An 18,436-nucleotide genomic window follows, 5' to 3' on the forward strand; every position below is an offset into this window, starting at 1 on the left:
GTCCCATAGCGCTCAAAGCCGTTTGAACCGTCTATTAATTTACATTTACGAATCCAGAGGTGGAAAGGACCCATAGACTGCACAGACCCCTCTGAAAGTGCTGTAATAAAGGGAAAATTTCATTTTGCTTTATACCTTATAAGGAGAGACCACACACACACACACACACACACACACACACACACAAGGGTAATTATCTCAGAAAGGTTGAGAGCTACCCTTTGTAGCATGTTACCAAGAATTCCTATGATTCGTATCATTCAGATGTATTCACGTTAGTGGTGCAATTCCCAAGAGCCGTTAGTGGAGTTTCCGGGCGCGCGTCCCTGAAGGTTTCCGCTGGTGACGATATCTGGCAGGTGCATTAGTTAGGGGCCGGCCTACCGCAGGCCACGTGCGATACGCCACGCGGAGCTTCCGGCAGGCTGCAGGCCGGCCGCCAGGTGTCGCTGCATTCGCCGCCGTGGTCTACCAGAGTCGTTCGCGGGCTCAGACGCCTCAGCTCTCTCAGCCGGGATGGAGCCGTCGCAGTCGCAACCGCTGCCGCTGCTGCTGCTGTACCTCGCCGTGACCTGCGCGTCTGCCGCCGCTGCCGGTGAGTTTCCCGCTGTAAGAGCGTACCGCCGTGGCCTTGGAGCTCGCTGCTAGCACCGCGTCACGGGGGAATTACCTCGGCCGCGTGCGGCCCATTACACTGACCCGCTAATGGCCACCGCTGACTCGGAGCCTGCTTGAGATACGTAAACAGCCGGCGGCGGTGTGTATGGCTTCGTTAGCCATCGGGCTCTGGAGCGCATTTTTCACTTGACAGCTCGTTGTAAGTAATGATAGAACTTAAGGGGACCGCACCTACTCGTCGTCACCGATTTCGTCCAGATTTATGGTGTATGCAGCGCTTGGCCGGAAACGAAAGTGACAGAATTTGGAGCTCCAGATGACCAGCCATTTAGAGAAACTAGCATTTATGGCCTGAGTCAGCCGTGGCATGAGCCATTTCTTAGCGTAGTTTCCGGGCAACGGTTGTCCAATAGGAAAGGGTGCAGAATGATAGAGGGCTGTAGTGTCAACCCGCTATTCCGAAACTTTTTTTGTTTTCAAGTTTTACTTTACTGTAAGTAAACCGAAATTATAAATACATTGTATTTACTAATATTTCCATAAAAGGCTTGAAAAGAACAGGAAAGGAAAATTTGGGGTTGTAAATCAATTCGTAGGAAGCGATTGTAACACACCCAAAAACTTCGTATGTGCTGGTGAGATTTTCATCGTAATAACAGGGAAGCAGTAATTTTCTCGGCATCTTGCTCGCGTTATGAACGTCGCAGTTTTACTATTACATGGCTGTTGTAACGATTCATGTGAATGTTACTTAGGTTTCTTCTGCCTGGTCCATTGATGAATGAATGCGAAATTTTCATGCTTCACAGAATTTATTCACATTGACATCCGAACTGCACACTCATGTAAACAAAACACGGACAGACTTCACTGATCTCTTTGACTTCCAAAAGTAACTTCAAAACTGACTCGTCGCTGCATCGCATTATATAGAATTTTAACAATAACTTCCAAAATAAAGCATTATTCATTTTACAGTTTTGATGTTACCATTAAAATTTACAAAACGTAAAGAAACTGATGTTACAGCCGAATAAGGTATGAAATACAATATTCAATGACAATCTGTTATAGTAATATTTTCAGTGTTCCATCAGAAAATCATTCTGAACTTTAATTACAATAATGTCTCTCGTATTATTTTAGTTACGTAATTAATTACAGTTTGGATTTGGTTACTTTCAGTGGTAGTACAGAACTCCTGCTTTATCCGATTACATACATAAAATGCACAAATAAGGCCTCAAATTCTGGAAACTGGAAAACTGTGACATATAGACAATTGGAGAGTTAATTAGAAATATAATTACAAACAATATTAATTACAGAGGAAGACATAAAAATAAATAACAAATCAAAATACATCGCTAGGTAATAACTTTTAACTGTTTCTCAAGATAGTGAGGTCTTCTGTTTCTGGATTTTTAGATTACAATTTTGTTAATTAGAAGCATTGATTTTTCATGCTAACATCTCTGCAGGTTCTAGTTATTTATTGCTAAGGACGTATTACTTCAATTTCTTGATTAGTTACTTAATTCAATATAAGCGCATAATTTTATCGATTGCAACAATCCACCGATAATTACGATAACGCCTATCCTTCCATAACATTCCACATGCCTTCGCAATGAATATCAAGATTTTCATCAATTAGGACAGAAAGACACATATAAAGACACACATACAAAGCCTTAGGAAGCAATAAATTGTCCGATAACTATCCGGATGCATATAAAAAGAAAGCGGTATCGGACATTTCATATGAGTCCTGGGGGAGGCTGTATCGTTTTACTGTTATAAAGTTTCTACAAAAAACAAACTTGATTTACATTAGTAAAAGGTTCTCTCTCATCGTACGATTTGGAAGAAAAGACAAACACAATAACACACCATTTCGCCCCTTATTGGCGAGGAAAGCTGCTGATGTACGATGGAATTTATTTTGAAACAGTCTTCTCGGGATGTGATTTCTTTTTCTCTGCTCTTAAATATTGCCCTTTTTCTTTTATTTCTGTTTAATAATTTATGCACTATTATTAATTTATGAGGAGGAAACAGAATCTGCTTCTTTTATTGTTCATCATACTAAACAGACGTGCAGTATCTATCGTAAAAAAATAAGACAAACATTTTGTTCCGTTTTTTAGGTAGTTTACACAATTTCCATTGAAATTACTTTAATGATACATTTAATTTGTTGTGCGCAATAGTTTTCATCAATATAGATCATTTAATCAATAAACTTACTTACAAGATTGTGAAATTTATTAAATCCACATAGAAAAAAATGGCAAAACGTCTAACGCTGGTGCTGGTGGTGGTGATGGTTGTGTGACGTGGGGGAGGCATGCCTTCGGCAATTCCGCCAGAAGCACAGGTTCGCAAACAAGCTGTTCGCGAAAATTGTAATGTCGAGCTGCAATTGATTTCAGTATGAACTATCGTCCTAATTAATGCAGATGTATTTGAAATGCAACTAATAATTGTCATATTTCACTGCCGGAAGAAATACAATACTACTTCAGCACGTTAAATGTGACAATTTGCGGCACAGTTGCACCTGCTAAAGGTGCTGTTCCACGCGTCGGCTGTCGCGTTTGGATGCAACACTGCAGTTTCTAGCTGCAGAGAGTTATGAACTCTTTCAAACATTTTCATATCATCTCGTATATCTTATCAAGACTGCACAATTCAGTGCTCCATCTCCTGAAACATATCAATGAGAGTGCCCTATAGTTCACCTTTGTGATCACTCCAGCCATCAAAAATGTTCAAATATGTGTAAAATATTATGGGACTTAACTGCTAGGGTCATCAGTCCCTAAGCTTACACACTACTTAACCTAAATTATCCTAAGGACAAACACACCACGCCGGGACCAGCCGCACAGTCCATGACTGCACCGCCATAGACCGACCGGCTAATCCCGCGCAGCTCCATCCATCAAAATCCAGGGAGTAGATGATAGGTGATTTTGGTACAGGACTCACCACTTTAAACCATATTGACGTGTCGTATATTACATCAGCAGCAGAATACACTTGTGTCCCATTATCCATGTATCACATTTCTCAAAAGTGGATAATTGGTGTGATTAGAGCCAATTAGAAGGGGACTTAAACGAAAAATTTACATTTCATAACAATATTTCATACTGAAAGCAACAGCAGCTCGTAACCACACATAGCAATTATCTCGGTAATGGCTCGTTTGCAGATCCGAGTTCCCGGGAAGTTTTTGCTTCTGTTATCGTGTACTTCCACTCCCGTCATTTTCGCCATTAACTACAATACACCTTGTACATGGGCATTTACATATAAGGGGCAGTCAAATTATAACGAGACAGATGGATAAAAATAAGTAAACTTTTAATTATTTCGAAAGTAATTGTCAATACAATACATTTATCCCACTGCGAGACAAGTCGATGAGTGCCTTCATGGAAAAATGTTTCCGGTTGCTTGTGGAACCATGATTGTACCCGGGTCTGCACCTCTTCGTCCGAAGCAAATCGACAGCCAAGAATGTCTTTCTTTAGTGCAAAATGTGAGAGGGCATTATCCTAGAACAGAATCATGCCGTCCGTATACATCTCTAGGCTTTGGAATTTGGGCTCTTCAGCCAGTTTTGTAAATGCAAGATATGTTAAGATCTGTTAATATGCATCCTACGTACTTTTTTCGAGGTGCTTACGCTGATTTTTTTCAACTGTATCTTCTAATAATCTAGCTAATTCATCACATTATACAAAGATTTGTACAAGTTTAACTGCTACAGAACTGTCGGTTGCGAATGTGGTTTGCTTATATTTGTTCAGTTTATTGTTTGTCGTGAGCGTGAAAGGTCATATCCATTATTAATGCGGTACGTTTCATAGTTTGTTTCTGGTGTGTGATGAGATGTGTGGAAGAGTTTGGTAATGTAGTGTCTGTCGCGGTGGGTTTCCTGTGTACCCTGAAAGACATCTGCTGGTTGTTTCCCGTTATCTTGATATCAAGAAAAGGAATGGTGTTATCTTTATATTCAAGAGTGAATTGAATATTTTTATGCAGACTGTTGAATTTATTAAATTTGGAGGTGGTCTGTTAAACATAAACTAAATGGAAATGAGACTGGTAACAGCTTAACTCAATTATTTCACACAGTTGCAGCCTATACACTAGGCCACAGCCAATCAGTTGTTCCCTATTTCAAGCTGACACATCTGCCCTCTTCTGCGTCCATAAAACATTGTTTCGTCACTAAGGGAACGTCTAGTACTGCGGCTTTTACTCGCCTGCTGACGTGTGTCGCAGACCATAGATAGCGTGATTGCGAGCAGGGACTCCAGAGTCACGCCGGTGGCGAGGAATTCCTAGAGATCTGTCAGCGTGCGTCTTTGAAATTGGCCGCACCGTAGCATCCACCAACAACCACAATAGAAGAGTGACAAGAGTACCGGGTCCGGGTACAGTGGCCTTTCCACTGCTGACGCTTTCGAAGTTCTCTGAAGAGCCGTCCAGGTAATTCGTTTGCTACGTCACTACAGCTGTCGCGGCACTGTTAACAGATAGCGACCCGTTATGACAGCGATGGAACCCCGTGCAGTCTGCTTCAGTACAACTCTTTCACTGGTCAGGATATAGTGCTAATGAGGTATGGAACATCATTTCATGCTTGGGATGTGACCAGGAAAGACTCATCACTACTGTACATAGTATGACAATTATTAGTGAAAACTGACACGCTGAATGTGTAAGATAGTAAAAGCAAAAACTTTCCGGCAAACACGGGTCCACAAACTAGCCGTTTCCGAGGTAACTGTAAATGTGTGGTTACGAGCGGACACTGACTTAAGCATGAAATATTGTACTAGTTAGCAAAAATATATTTGAAATCTAACTTTTCTATTAACTCACGAGCTAAGTGGGTTGTGATTCCACCCAAAGCCTATCGTAACAAGAAATACAACGCTACTCCAGATCGCTATGTGATACAATTTACCGTACACTGGTACCTATTAGAGTACGTGTTCCACTTGGCCTCACATTCTGAGAGACCGATGACCAAGTGGTTTGGTCTCTTTCCCATTTTAACCAACCAACCTTACATTCGGGTGCAATACTGCATTCGTCTCTGCAGTGAGCTATGAATTCTTTGACGCGCCCGTACCAAAAAATGGTTCAAATGGCTCTAAGCACTATGGCACTTAACATCTGAGGTCATCAGTCCCTTAGACATAGAACTACTTAAACCTAACTAACCTAAGGACATCACACACATCCATGCCCGAGGCAGGATTCGAACCTGCGACCGTAGCAGCAGCGCGGTTCTGGACTGAAACGCCTAGAACCGCACGGTCAGAACAGCCGGCGCGTCCGTATCATCTCGCAAATCTTATCAGGACTGAACAGATCCTGCTCCAGATCCTCAGGCGTATCAACGGGGATGCTGTACACTTCACTTTTGAGATGACAGAGAGAAAAATTAGAGATCGTTTGACGTTCAAGGCCAAGGTACAGTGCCTGATCATCCTACCAATATTGAATCATATTTGCGCCTTATGTGTCGTCTTACATAGCTACATATATACTCCGCAAGACACCTTGCTGTGAGTGGCGGAGTGTGCTTTGTGTACCAGTGTCAATTCTCCCATTCCTGTTCCCAGTTGCGAATAGTTCGCGGGATTGCCAGTAAGCCTCCATGTCGGCTCAAACTTCTCTAATTTTATCTTCGTGGTCTTTCCTCAACATATACGTAGGAGGAAGCAAAATATTTGCTGAATCCTATAGGAACGTAAGCTCTCGGAACTTAAAAGTAAGCTAAATCGTGCCACAGAACGTCTTTCCTCCGGTGTCCCAAACTAGGGTTGGTTGATCACCTCTGTGATGCTTTTGTGCTTCCTAAATGTATCTGTAACGAAATGCGCTGCTCTTCTTTAGACCTTCTCTACTTTCTATATCAATCCAGTCTGGAACGGATCCCATACTGATGAGTATTGGTCGAACGATAGTTCTGATAGCTATCTCCTTCGTTGACGAACTAAATTTCCTGAGGATTGTTCCAATGAATCTGTCTGGCATCTGCCTTTCATGTGATTAGTTTTATGAGCTTGTTACACTTTAAATAGCTCTGTACGTACGGTGGAAGGAGCTGCTTCTAGCCACTGTTCTTTAAATCGTTTAATCGTGCAATAATGCGTCTTTCTTTCTGTGCTTACGCATCACGTTCAGAGTCAAGTCACTTCCTGCACAAAGCGTCGGTCCCGTGTAGGTCTTCCTGTATTTCGCTATAATTTTACGTATTTGGGCTCGCAATAACACTTTTGCTGCTCCCAGCATTCATTACTCATGAACATCTCATCTTGTTGTGATCATCAGCTGTACAAAGCATTTCGGTGAGGAGCGATTGACTTTCGATTAATTAACACACATTCACGAACACATTTTATGTATAGTGAACTAATTTCTCCTCAAATTTAGCAGAGCGCCCAGCATGAGCTGCCATCCATATGGAATAACATCTATGTACTAAACGGCTAGTATGGTGCATGGTGCATGGCCTCAGTTGGAGGGTGGCTATTTAGCAGCTTCCGAGGGCAACGAAAATTTAATTCTCAGTATTTGATATAATTATTGATCCAATTTTTAAAAAAATTAAATACATTCTGTCCAGACACTAAACAGAATAAGACGAAGCCTCTTTGTCAGGTGTTAAAATTTACGTGAATCCTACTCTGGTAGCAAGGCACCATATAAACTATTGCATGTTCAGTTCATTGCTACGTGTAACACAAGTAAAAGATTAATTCTGTCGTAATATCACTCCATCCACGGGGATTTATGACGTATAGTTAGACTGTAGTATCTGTCTATGTCTAACAGCCGATGTCCCCCGATCTGAACACCTAAAATCGAAGAAAAATCATTTTAAGTTACGGAGATATCTTTTCTACCACACGGAGGTCATATACAAGTAACACCGTGCACTTGTGTACACTATATGTTTCAAGATTAACGATTCTGAAAACTGAAGAAGCACAAGTAGCTGAGGAAACATATCATGTAACAGACAGCTGTGACCAGAAGATCCACAAGTCATAAATGACGTATTACTTGGCCAAAAGCTAAACGTGTGCCGTAAATAACACTCATTGCATACAGAATCACATTTACCACATTGGGGGTTCCTGCGTTGTTATGCATTTTTCCCTTATTCTTCATCGAAGTGCAAATGTAGAATATTAATGAAATAATTACAACACAACGGATTGGAATAGTATGGTTACTCGACAACGGCAACATGCGGACATATTACATAAATTGGGTGTTAGCTCCACTACTATACCGATAGTCCAGTAAAAAAACCTAGAGGAATCAAATTATCCAGATCTTTGCCTCTGACTGAAACATCATGCTGTGTTTCACTTTCTCGCTACTGATTTCACATATGTACTTCGATGAGTAATGAAGGAAAAAACGTACGACAACAGTAGAAATTCTGTTTATGGGAAAAATCTTATTTTTAAGTACTGCATGTGTTACAGGGTGTTAAGGGTATAAGTGCAGATATTGTGATCGCTGGTACCTTAATATGTGCCCACTTCAGTGTGTTAGTTGTTTTTTCTCTGTGTCTAATAGTCTTCCCGCAAACATATCACATAATTTATTTTCCTGCACGGTCCTAACAAGGGGACCGTACGGACTTAACCTCACCGATTTGAGTCGTATTGACAGAGTATACGGCACGTCTTGGACTTCAACATATGGAATAGGAAGATGCAACTCCCAACAGTTTTCGAGAAAATAGAGTATGAAAATTTTAGGCGTGCTTATATATTTTGCACGGTCTCTAATACCCAACATGTCCACAACTGGGTTAGTAAGCACTTAGTTTCATTTGCGCGAGGCCTCTGGATCGAACCTTGCTGCCGGTTCTTTTTTGTGAGTTTTTTGCACCAATATTCGGTACTAAGCTTCGATATGGTACGCCGTGAGACAGTGTGACGACCAAGAACCGCTTATGAATCGAAACAGTTTGTTTTGCGATAGACACACTGGAAAAAAAATCATGAACATAGAAAAATTCGGCGTTCCTTACATTTGCTGTATATCGCGATAATTACTATTTTCCATACTGCCGCGTGGGATTAGCCGAGCGGTCTGAGGCGCTGCAGTCCTGGACTGTGCGGTTGGTCCCGGCGGAGGTTCGAGTCCTCCCTCGGGCATGGGTGTGTGTGTTTGTCCTTAGGATAATTCAGGTAAAGTAGCGTGTAAGCTTAGGGACTGATGACCTTAGCAGTTAAGCCCCATAAGATTCACACACATTTGAACATTTTCCATATTTCTATGATCGGCATCACCCTGATTCGTGCAGTGCTGCGTGGGTTACACATTATTCTTGTCAAAAATATACTGTAATATAAATAAAATGACTATCCTGATTTGATTGAGGCTTTTCGTTGATCCTTTTTTTCATTTCCAATCTCCTTAAGAAAAATGTTTTCTTCTTTTTTCAATTTTACGCGTTAGGAAAATAGTAAATAAATGATTAGATATTGATATTTTTCACGGTCGCAATAAATCTGTTCTTAAAATTTCGTGAGAATGAAAAATAAACTTGCGGCAACGAGATTTGATCTAGAGACCTGGCGTACATGAAGCTACGTGCTTACTCTCTGTTGTGGGTAGCGTGAACACTAATGCCCCTACAAAGATTACAGCACAAGCATTCCTATAATTTTCAAACTCAATTTTCTCAAACTGTTGAAACTTGGGTTTTCCTGTTTACATATGAAGTGCTTATTTCAACAGTGATAAAAGTCCATTATCTCCAAGTTTCTGTCTATAACGCTTCTGACATTTATGGTCCAAACAAACAGAAGGTTCATCTCTAGCAAGAAGTCATATGCTTGGATATGTCTGGTATCTCAACTGCAGATTTTCAGCGCTCATTTAACTATAGGACTATCTCAATATGAACAAAAATGGACTTGTACCACTATTGAAATAAGCCCTTCATATGTTAGTCTTAGGCGTCTCCTACACAGTCTGTCAATATGAATCAAATAGGCGAGAGGAAGTTCGTATGGTCCCCTTGCAAGTGAACTAGCCTATCAGTGTAGACTACCCGTTTTGCGTCCATGCGCGAACACTTCAACACCTGACTCGCTGCCCAGGCGAAAATAAGTATTAATGGCTTGCTCTTGCCACTTGTACTTGGAGGTACTAACCAATGTAAAAACATACTACTCCTAATAACAATAATTATTAGTCTGCCAATGAAGTAAAGACTGATGTAATGTTGTAAAGTACATTGTCTTCAGTCACCAGTAAAAATATCTGCACCTATACGCCTAACATTCTGTATATTCTTTCAAACAAATGTTTTCACCGAATAATACCTCATTTATTACTCTATATGTCCATCTTTTCAGAGATCTTTTATGACTCTTTTGAATCTGCTGGTCATAATTGTCTGTCATACGGCATACTTCCCTCAGCAACTTGTGCTGCTTTTGTTCTCAGATTCGTTAACCTACAAACGTAGTTTGTTTGCAAATGCAGAGTTTCACAGGTGGTGGGTGATAGACCAGACATAACTCCGTATTTAAGATCATGTTTATTCGATTTTAGCCTTTCGAGGTGGGGTACCTCCTTTCTAAATAGTTAACTATCAGAATAGACGTCCAAAAGTTAGAGGTTCAATCCTCAATCGTTCCTAGATTTTTCCTCACTTATCGCTTCTTTTGTCTCTTGCAATGATTCGAGTATATGACAAATGCTAAGCTACATCGTGGTTCCCAAGCCAGTGGGTGTATAAAGCCGGGTACACAGTCTCGATACTAATGTTGGCTTTAAAATCGACTTTTGGACGAGAGCAGCTCCGGCTGCTGGATTCTCAACGTACTGTCAGCTGGAGCGGCAGTCACTTTCAAAGAACGCTGGTGGTCGGCCAGAGGTATGGGACAACCCAGACGTTGTCGCTGGGCTTTTCCAAGCTATTTGTCGTGTGGTTCCCCGCACACATCTTGCAACCGATGGTATTTCAGGTCCTGTTCATTAATGGGCCTTGCCTACGAATCTGCTGTAGGTGGTAGTCCTGAATTTCTGCCTGTCACGGGGTCAGTCTTGTCCCTCGCTTATGAGACGTAAGGCAAGAAGGGCACGCTGGATTTCTACCCAGTTTGTCATTCTGCATAAAGTCAATTCGTATAACTTACCCTGTCCATATCGCGAAATCTCCATCATTCCTAACGCCTATTACCACGTATTCACTTCGTAGCATACTTGATTCTCGTACAGATTACATTTCACCTTCCGTGTCTTAAAAGGCTATTAGTTTGTTGGTTAGCTGTGCCTTAGATCATGTTGACGTTAACATTAGGATGTGGAATAAACATAGAAATATTTGAAAATAATTATTTGTTTGGGCACATGCTCGCCATTTACATTTTTTACTAAAAATTCTTCTATGGGTACGAGTAGGTCGACTTGCTAAGGAGAAACATCTTTTATCTACATTACAAAACACTTCTTTTGATTGTGAAACATTTTCTTTCGAGGGGATAGATTGTCAGTTTGATGGGTGCATAACTAACTCCTTTCCGTAGCAATGTTAGACTCATTAAACAATAACGCAGGTCGTCGTTCTTTCTGGTGTTGTACGAGGGGGCTTCGAAGTTACATGTTATTTTGGCAGGTAAAGTAACTTTCATTAAAGCTGTACTACACTTCAATGTGACAGTTGCATGGCACTTTTTTAACATAGTCGTCAGGTCTCTGCAGTCAGCAGCCGGAACGTTCTACCGATAGTTCGATCCCTCAGCGATAGAAATCTACTCGGTCGCGGAGTCATTGGAGTGTCGCTGTGTGAACGCCCTTATCGTCGGAAAGCCTGTGACTGTTGTGAAACAGTTCCTCGGCTATCTATACATTGTCGTCTGTGGTCGACGGTCTTCCTTCTCGACCAGCATCTCCAATGTCTGGGCCGCCCACACAGTCCATAAATAATTTTGTAAGTTGCATCTACATCACGTTTCCTCCCACTTCGAGGTTTTCTGTCGAAACATTACCCCCACGTGCCTATCCATTCTTCATGCTGCGAATGACTGGCAGTACGAGCGTTAGTGCTAAATTTTTAATCATCACTTTGAAAATAGCAAGTTGCGATAGTTAAACTTGGTGGTGCTCCTACTCCACATATTCACCCTCGAATGGGGGACATTTTTCCCAGTGAGGTGTGACTTGGCAGGGACCTCGGTTGTACAAGTCTGCGTTTTTGGCTAATTAGGAAATGTTGCACATCAAAAACCACCTCGTCGTTCTTCTGGAAAAGCCTGTCACGCAGAGGTTTCGCTGTACGAGGAAAGAGGAGAGACTCATGGGGTGTCGTATCACGAGAATACGAAGTATGAGGCAAGATTTTATAGCCATCTCACCACTGTGTCGAATGATGATGCCTTGTGGCTGTACACTTCCGCCAATTCAGCATAGACTGCTGCAGTGTTGTTCCCCTCCAAATGCAGAAATGGAATAAGTGTAAGGTTCCCGACTTTACTAATCGACTCCTCTTGCGGCGTGCTACGGTTTTAAGGCGCGCGGATTCCCATGCGTACTAAGACGGCAGACGTGCACCTATAAATAGAGAAAAAATAATTATTTCTTTCGAGGTGATGATTAAAACTTTGACTTCATCTCGTATTTCCACACTGTAAACACGTTCTTTATTTTCATATTCGTCTGAAACAACAGTCAAATGGGTCCTGGAACGCTTAAATAGTTTTCTCTGCTGTTAGATATTGTACCTTTTGCCATGGCGACTGATAATATTTTTGCGGGCCCATAATTTCAATTGTTTCTCTTACCAACTGTTCATTGTACCTTTTCACAGCCTTTAGAAGACATTACTGATTTCTCTGTCAGGATATTATATTCCTTTCATCGTTGACTTCAAACTCTTGCCTTTTTCTGTGTAATATTTTCCTGAATCCAGTTTTCTCCATACTTGCTGTTTCTTTTGGTGTTTAAAACACAATCTTTTTTAGAAAATAACTCTTTGGTATGTTTCTAAGTAACCTTAATTTTCTAAAATTCTAACCTAGTCGTTTAATTTACTCCGGCATACCTCTTAATTTTTAGATAAATTCTAGAAATCAACTTTTCCGATCTCCTACGTGACGAGTTCATTACATTCTAGTTTCCTGTCCATTGTTGCTCAACTTGTTACTAATCCATTATCAGTTGAATTCTAAAGTGGTTTGGGGCCTTCACATCCAGTGCAATTTCATTACCTTTTCGCAGAATTAGTGTGTATGAGACCATTTTTGGGTAAACATTTTTAAGTCGATTTCAGCACACTCCGATTATATATATTTAGTTAGTTCGTTCCATGTTCAACAGACCATTTGAATGATTCATTTATCGAAACGCTATCGAACGAGTCATTTCACACAATATGTACACATGATTGGTGCTAATATTAATGAAACTGGCCGCGGTGGCCGAGCTGTTCTAGGCGCTTCAGTCCGGACCGCGCGACTGCTACGGTCGCAGGTTCGAATCCTGCCTCGGGCATGGATGTGTGTGATGTCCTTAGGTTAGTTAGGTTTAAGTAGTTCTAAGTCCCATTCCCGCTCACGCCGCGGAGAGTTACGCATAGGCTGATTGTCGCTGTTGCCACTCGAGATGTCGGGACGCGGAAGGGGACGCAAAGCTGCTGCCTTGGCGGAGTTGCTGCTCACGCTAGCAGGAACATCCGGCAAGAAGAGGAAGACTACACCGCAGTGCTTTCGCTGCCAAAAGCTTGGCCACGTTGCCAAGCAATGCAGCGGAGCAGTCGCGTGCTTGAAGTGTGCGCAAGCACACGACACACGCGACTGCAAGAAGCAGAAGGACGCCCCCTGTACCTGCGCCAACTGCGGCGGCGCACACGCGGCCAACGCCCGTGCCTGCGCCTACAGAAGAAACTGGCGCGGACCGGAGAAGAAGACGCAGAAGCAAGTGACCACCACACACGAAGAGGTGGTCACTTGCACAGAAGACGCCGTAGAAGAAGCCATGTCCGCCTTCAAATCCGTCATGGCGGAGGAGAGGACGGCCATGCTGGCGGAACTGGGCGAGGCTCGGCGTCAGATTGCTGAGCTGATGCAGGAGCTTCGCTCAGCCAAAGCAGCTTCCGCCACCCAGGCGACTCCTCCACGGGAGGATTTCGCGACGGTGGCCACGCAGACCGACTTGCCTGCCGAAGGGGAGGCGACACAGCACAAGGACACCGGAGCAGCAGCGCAAGAAGAAGAGTGGGAAGAAGCCCCATTTCTCCCGCTTCCAGACATGTACAGCGCAAGCGCTGTAACGAAGAAGATCGCTGACTCGCTTCGCGATGGTACTTACCCCCACCACGACAACCCTTATCCTTTCGTCCCACCTAACCATACTAATCCTCCACCCCCACACCAACCAACTGAGTATCCAGAAGGCCTTGTCGGTCTTTCTAGGGAGGATTACATTTTGATTAATTCCTACCCTATCTTTACAGAGTGGCAAATGCGCTACATCATTTTCGCTCTGGTCAACGGAGAATACGAAAAAGCAGGATACACTATTCCCAGTACCCCAACCGAGGGAGAGCCCTCAGCAACAAGCAAGAAGAAGAAGAAAAATCGACACACCGTCAGATCCAAGAATTAGGACATCGGCACTCCTTGCCAGTACAGATCCAACCACAAGTACAAACAGAAGACTCTACAAGATTCCCAGGGGAGTAAAGGCCAACAGGCCACAAACTTCCACCCGAACCTCCTCACAGTGAGGAAGTCAGAAAAGGAGCAGCAAAGGCAAAAAAGTTCTAAGTCCTAGGGGACTGATGACCTCCGATGTTAAGTACCATAGTGCTCAGCCATTTGAACCATTTTGAACCAATATTAATGGAAACACTTTTTAGTCTTACTCATACAACGACACTTACAAAGTTTTTTATTTATTTTTATTTTATTTAATTTTTGCTGGCTACCAGTTTTTAAGCAGAAATTCGTTAATGGAATAGAAGAAGTCGTCCAGGAGAAATGATTCTAAGTTGGATTTAAAACATGCTTTGCATCCTGTCATATTTTATTACTGGACAAATGCTTAGAAATTTTTGCTGCATATTGAACTTCTTTCTATGGTATCGGTGTTGTATCGTTGTCGTCCCAGTGTGAACCTGTCAAGTCATCTCAACGACGTTGCTACACATTCCACCAGTGCTGGTTGTTTATGCGTTATATCGCGATTCACGTCGCATATCGTAAGGCCTCAGTGAGAACTACGCCTAATACCTATAATTTTATTCTCACGTTCACGACACGTTGTTGGTAGCGTAATGGGTGCACTGTTTTCTTCGATTACAGCTGCTTAAAATTTAAGATACAGGGTTTCGCGGGAAGAATGTCGTCTTTTCTCCAAGGGGTCCCATTGATATACCACAAAAACACGCGAGTATAGCGGAGATGCTTCGGGAACATTTCGCCTAAGGACGATGGAAATAAGATTAGAGACGTTAGGGGTCGTACAGAGGCATATAGATAGTCGGTTTTCCCTCGCTCCATTTGTGAGTGGAACGGAAAAGGAAGCAACCAGTAGTGGTACAGGGTACCCTCCGCCACTCACAATGCAGTGGCTTGCGGTGTATTGATTTAGGTGTAGATATCTGTATGGGCTGCGTCGTCATGTTACAATCGTGCCAGTAAGTCTCTGAAATCGTTCTATGTCTGCTGCTATGCCTACATGATAACGACTCCAACTCTAAAATTAGTCGAATCAGCAATTTCCTTCACACATGCACTCTATTTTCCCCGTACCTTTGCAACAAATCCAATGCCTTCCTAATACCGATTTTACGTGATCGGCCCATCTCATACCTTTCTTGGTATTACATATACTTATTTGACGTGCTCAAGACGTTCTCTGTCAATCTTGTAATCCGAAAATATCGGATTGTTTCTCTTTGTTATAGGAGTTATCTTAAATTTATCCGATTTAAAGAGAGCCGCCGTTCATTACACCAGGCCTAAATTTTGACCACGTCTTTCCGCAGTTCCTAACAACGGTGCTACGAAAATATTTTCCTGCAGATAGCAGCATCGTCAGCGTACAATAAATAATATGCTTCTCCTTTATTCTGGTTTCGACGTCAAAATTACAGTTCATGAAGCGCTGAAACCATCCTATTCACGTTCTTTCCCTAATAGGTGCCTCACTATATGCCTTACTCAGCATTTTTTGAGTCTCACAAGGGGAGACCACGACGTTGGGATTACCGATTTAACTTCCAACTTTGTACACCTTAAGTCCGCCGTTAAAACAGCATAAAGTGCGAGCAGTAAGGTGCACTCTTGTGGCAATTCCGAGATAATATCAAGAGAAGTTTTAGCGTATATTATGTAACAATGTATTGTCCATAGCCTCTGGCTGCTAGAGCACGGTGGTCACGCTTTCAAGCTTTGTAGCACGAACGTGTCAAAGGTAACGGTTCGACTCAAGCTCAAACTTAATTTTTAACTTATTTTTTTCATCACTGGTCATATTATTTAATTTGACACTTGAGAGGTAAAATATTTAAAAAAAAAATCATCCGTATTTGTGTGAAGTTTTAATTAATTTCATGTTATTTGAATACTTACTATTTTTAATTCAAATTAATTATTAGAACAAACATATTTATAACTATCGGCAAGCAAATGAAGAAAGGCATACAGATTTTCTGAAAATGTGTGCCTGTCGTGATTTGCGAAATCCCTTATACATGCAATCTGGTAAGATACGCGGAACTACTTTGACCTCCACAGTTCAAGCTGCAGACATGGAGGCAGTCGTCAGTCGTCAGTTGGCAGTTAACCTGCGTAGTGGTGAGACGTTGCTAGTGCAGCAAGGACGAGTAGTGTAGGTGCAATTGTTTTGAATATCACAGAATTTACACTTGGTACCACAAAAATGAAGCTCTGAGCGGGAGTCGAACCGTCGCTTCACACAGGTGCGTCTTGCGAAAGCTTCAACGCTAACCACTAGACCCCCCCCAGGGGGTCCACAACTCTTTCGTGGATACGTGCGTGGCGAGCACGGGGCCCCGAGCCATTGCAGCCTTTCTCTCCCGGGCTGCATTTCCTTTCCCTTCCCCTCCTTTCCCCTCCATACCCCTTTCCCCTCGCCCTCTCCTCTCCCTCTATTGGTGTCCTTGCTTATGTTGGCCCCCGCTATCCTCCTGGTTCTGTTGGTTTTACACTCTGGCTTTGTTGCGTAATCATCTCCTCCTTTTGGCATTCCTTGGTCCCCCTCTGGGGTTTGACCTCCATTCCAAAATTTCTCTTTCCGTAGTGTGAGCCATTTGGGGAAGAGCACCTTACCTAGTGTCTCCGACGTGTGCCCTCCTAGTATATTCCACCTTTTCTTCTACGTCGTTGTCTGATGCTAGGGTGCATAGCCAGCACGGTAGCCAGCCCGTGTGGTGGGGTCGCTATGTACCCTTTTGGTTGAGCCCCCTGAACACACAGGGATCACACTTCTGATACCTGAGCTGTGACCTCCTCATGCATGCCTTGGAGTGGTTGCTCGTCATCCTGGAGCATCGGAACTCCCGGCAATGGCCGCCGTGCCAGACGGCCCTTGCTGTGGCTGGGTGGCGCCCGTGAGGAGAGCCCCTGATCGGAGTGGGTGGTATCAGGGCGGACGCTATGCAGATGAAACGCATAAGGGTCCAAACCTCTGGCCGCTCTTCTGCGGCCGTCTCTCTGCGTGGTACTGATTCCTCAAGTGCTGCTTCTCTTGCCCCTTCGGCCTTCCCTTCCGTGGCTACCCCCTGGGAGGAGGGTCAGGCCCGTCGTCTAGGGGCAAAACCTTTCCCCCGTTATCTAGTTTGCACCAGGACTGATGGAGATACTTTCACCGGTGTCAAACCTTTATTCTTTGTGGAACACATTGAAGACAAGTTCGGCGAAGTGGACTCCCTGAGCAAGATGCGGTCGGGTTCATTACTGATAAAAACTGCTTCGGCTGCCCAATCTGCGGCCCTTCGTGCCTGTACCCATCTTGGCACAATTCCTGTGTCCATTACCCCTCACCAGTCTCTAAATATGGTACAAGGTGTGATTTTTCACAGAGACCTCATCCTTCAAACTGATGAGGAACTTCGGGACAATCTCGGACGGCGGGGTGTTCACTTTGTTCGGCGTGTTCAGAAGGGTCCTAAAGATAATCGTATTGATACTGGTGCCTTTATCCTGGCCTTTGAAGGGGATACCCTTCCTGAGAAAGTTACGATTATGGTCTATCGCTGTGATGTGAAGCCGTATATCCCACCTCCTATGCGGTGTTTTAAGTGCTTGCGTTTTGGCCACATGTCTTCTCGCTGTACCCAGGACCCTCTCTGTGGTGACTGTGGACGTCCACTCCATGAGGGGAGTCCCTGTGTTCCCCCTCCTGTATGTGTAAATTGTCATGGTAGTCATTCTCCACGTTCAGCAGATTGCCCAGTCTATAAGAAAGAAAAAAAGATACAGGAGTATAAGTCTCTTGATCGTTTAAGCTACACAGAGGCCCGTAAGAAATATGCACGATTGGACCCTGTGTCCATGACATCTAGTTACGCCTTGGTTACATCTTCATCCCTTCCTCCCCCTTCCTTACCCCCGTCCCGGACCCCTCTCCTTCCCCCCTCCCCTGCGGCTCCCACACCTTCTCCTCTGGGCGCCGCTCCCCCTCCCCAGCCGGAGAAGTGTCCCACTCCTTCGGCGTCTGCCGGTCAAGGGCGCCTCTCCCGGGATGCCCCTTCCCGGCACCTTCCAGGTCAAAGGTCTGCTGCAGC

At 43.4% G+C, this 18,436-nt stretch overlaps 1 protein-coding gene across 1 annotated transcript in view; it reads left to right on the forward strand.

The window, feature by feature from the left end:
- Positions 1 to 441: 441 nt before the first annotated feature.
- Positions 442 to 18,436, forward strand: part of LOC124777622 (lysozyme-like) — a 134,661-nt gene continuing 116,666 nt past the window's right edge. The window contains exon 1 of the mRNA XM_047253092.1: positions 442 to 595. Coding sequence (XP_047109048.1) covers positions 517 to 595 — 79 coding nt within the window. The 5' untranslated portion in view covers positions 442 to 516. The remainder of the gene's footprint in view (positions 596 to 18,436) is intronic.

Source organism: Schistocerca piceifrons, chromosome 2 (assembly GCF_021461385.2).
Source record: "Schistocerca piceifrons isolate TAMUIC-IGC-003096 chromosome 2, iqSchPice1.1, whole genome shotgun sequence".
In the NCBI taxonomy this organism is placed as follows: Eukaryota; Metazoa; Arthropoda; class Insecta; order Orthoptera; family Acrididae; genus Schistocerca; species Schistocerca piceifrons.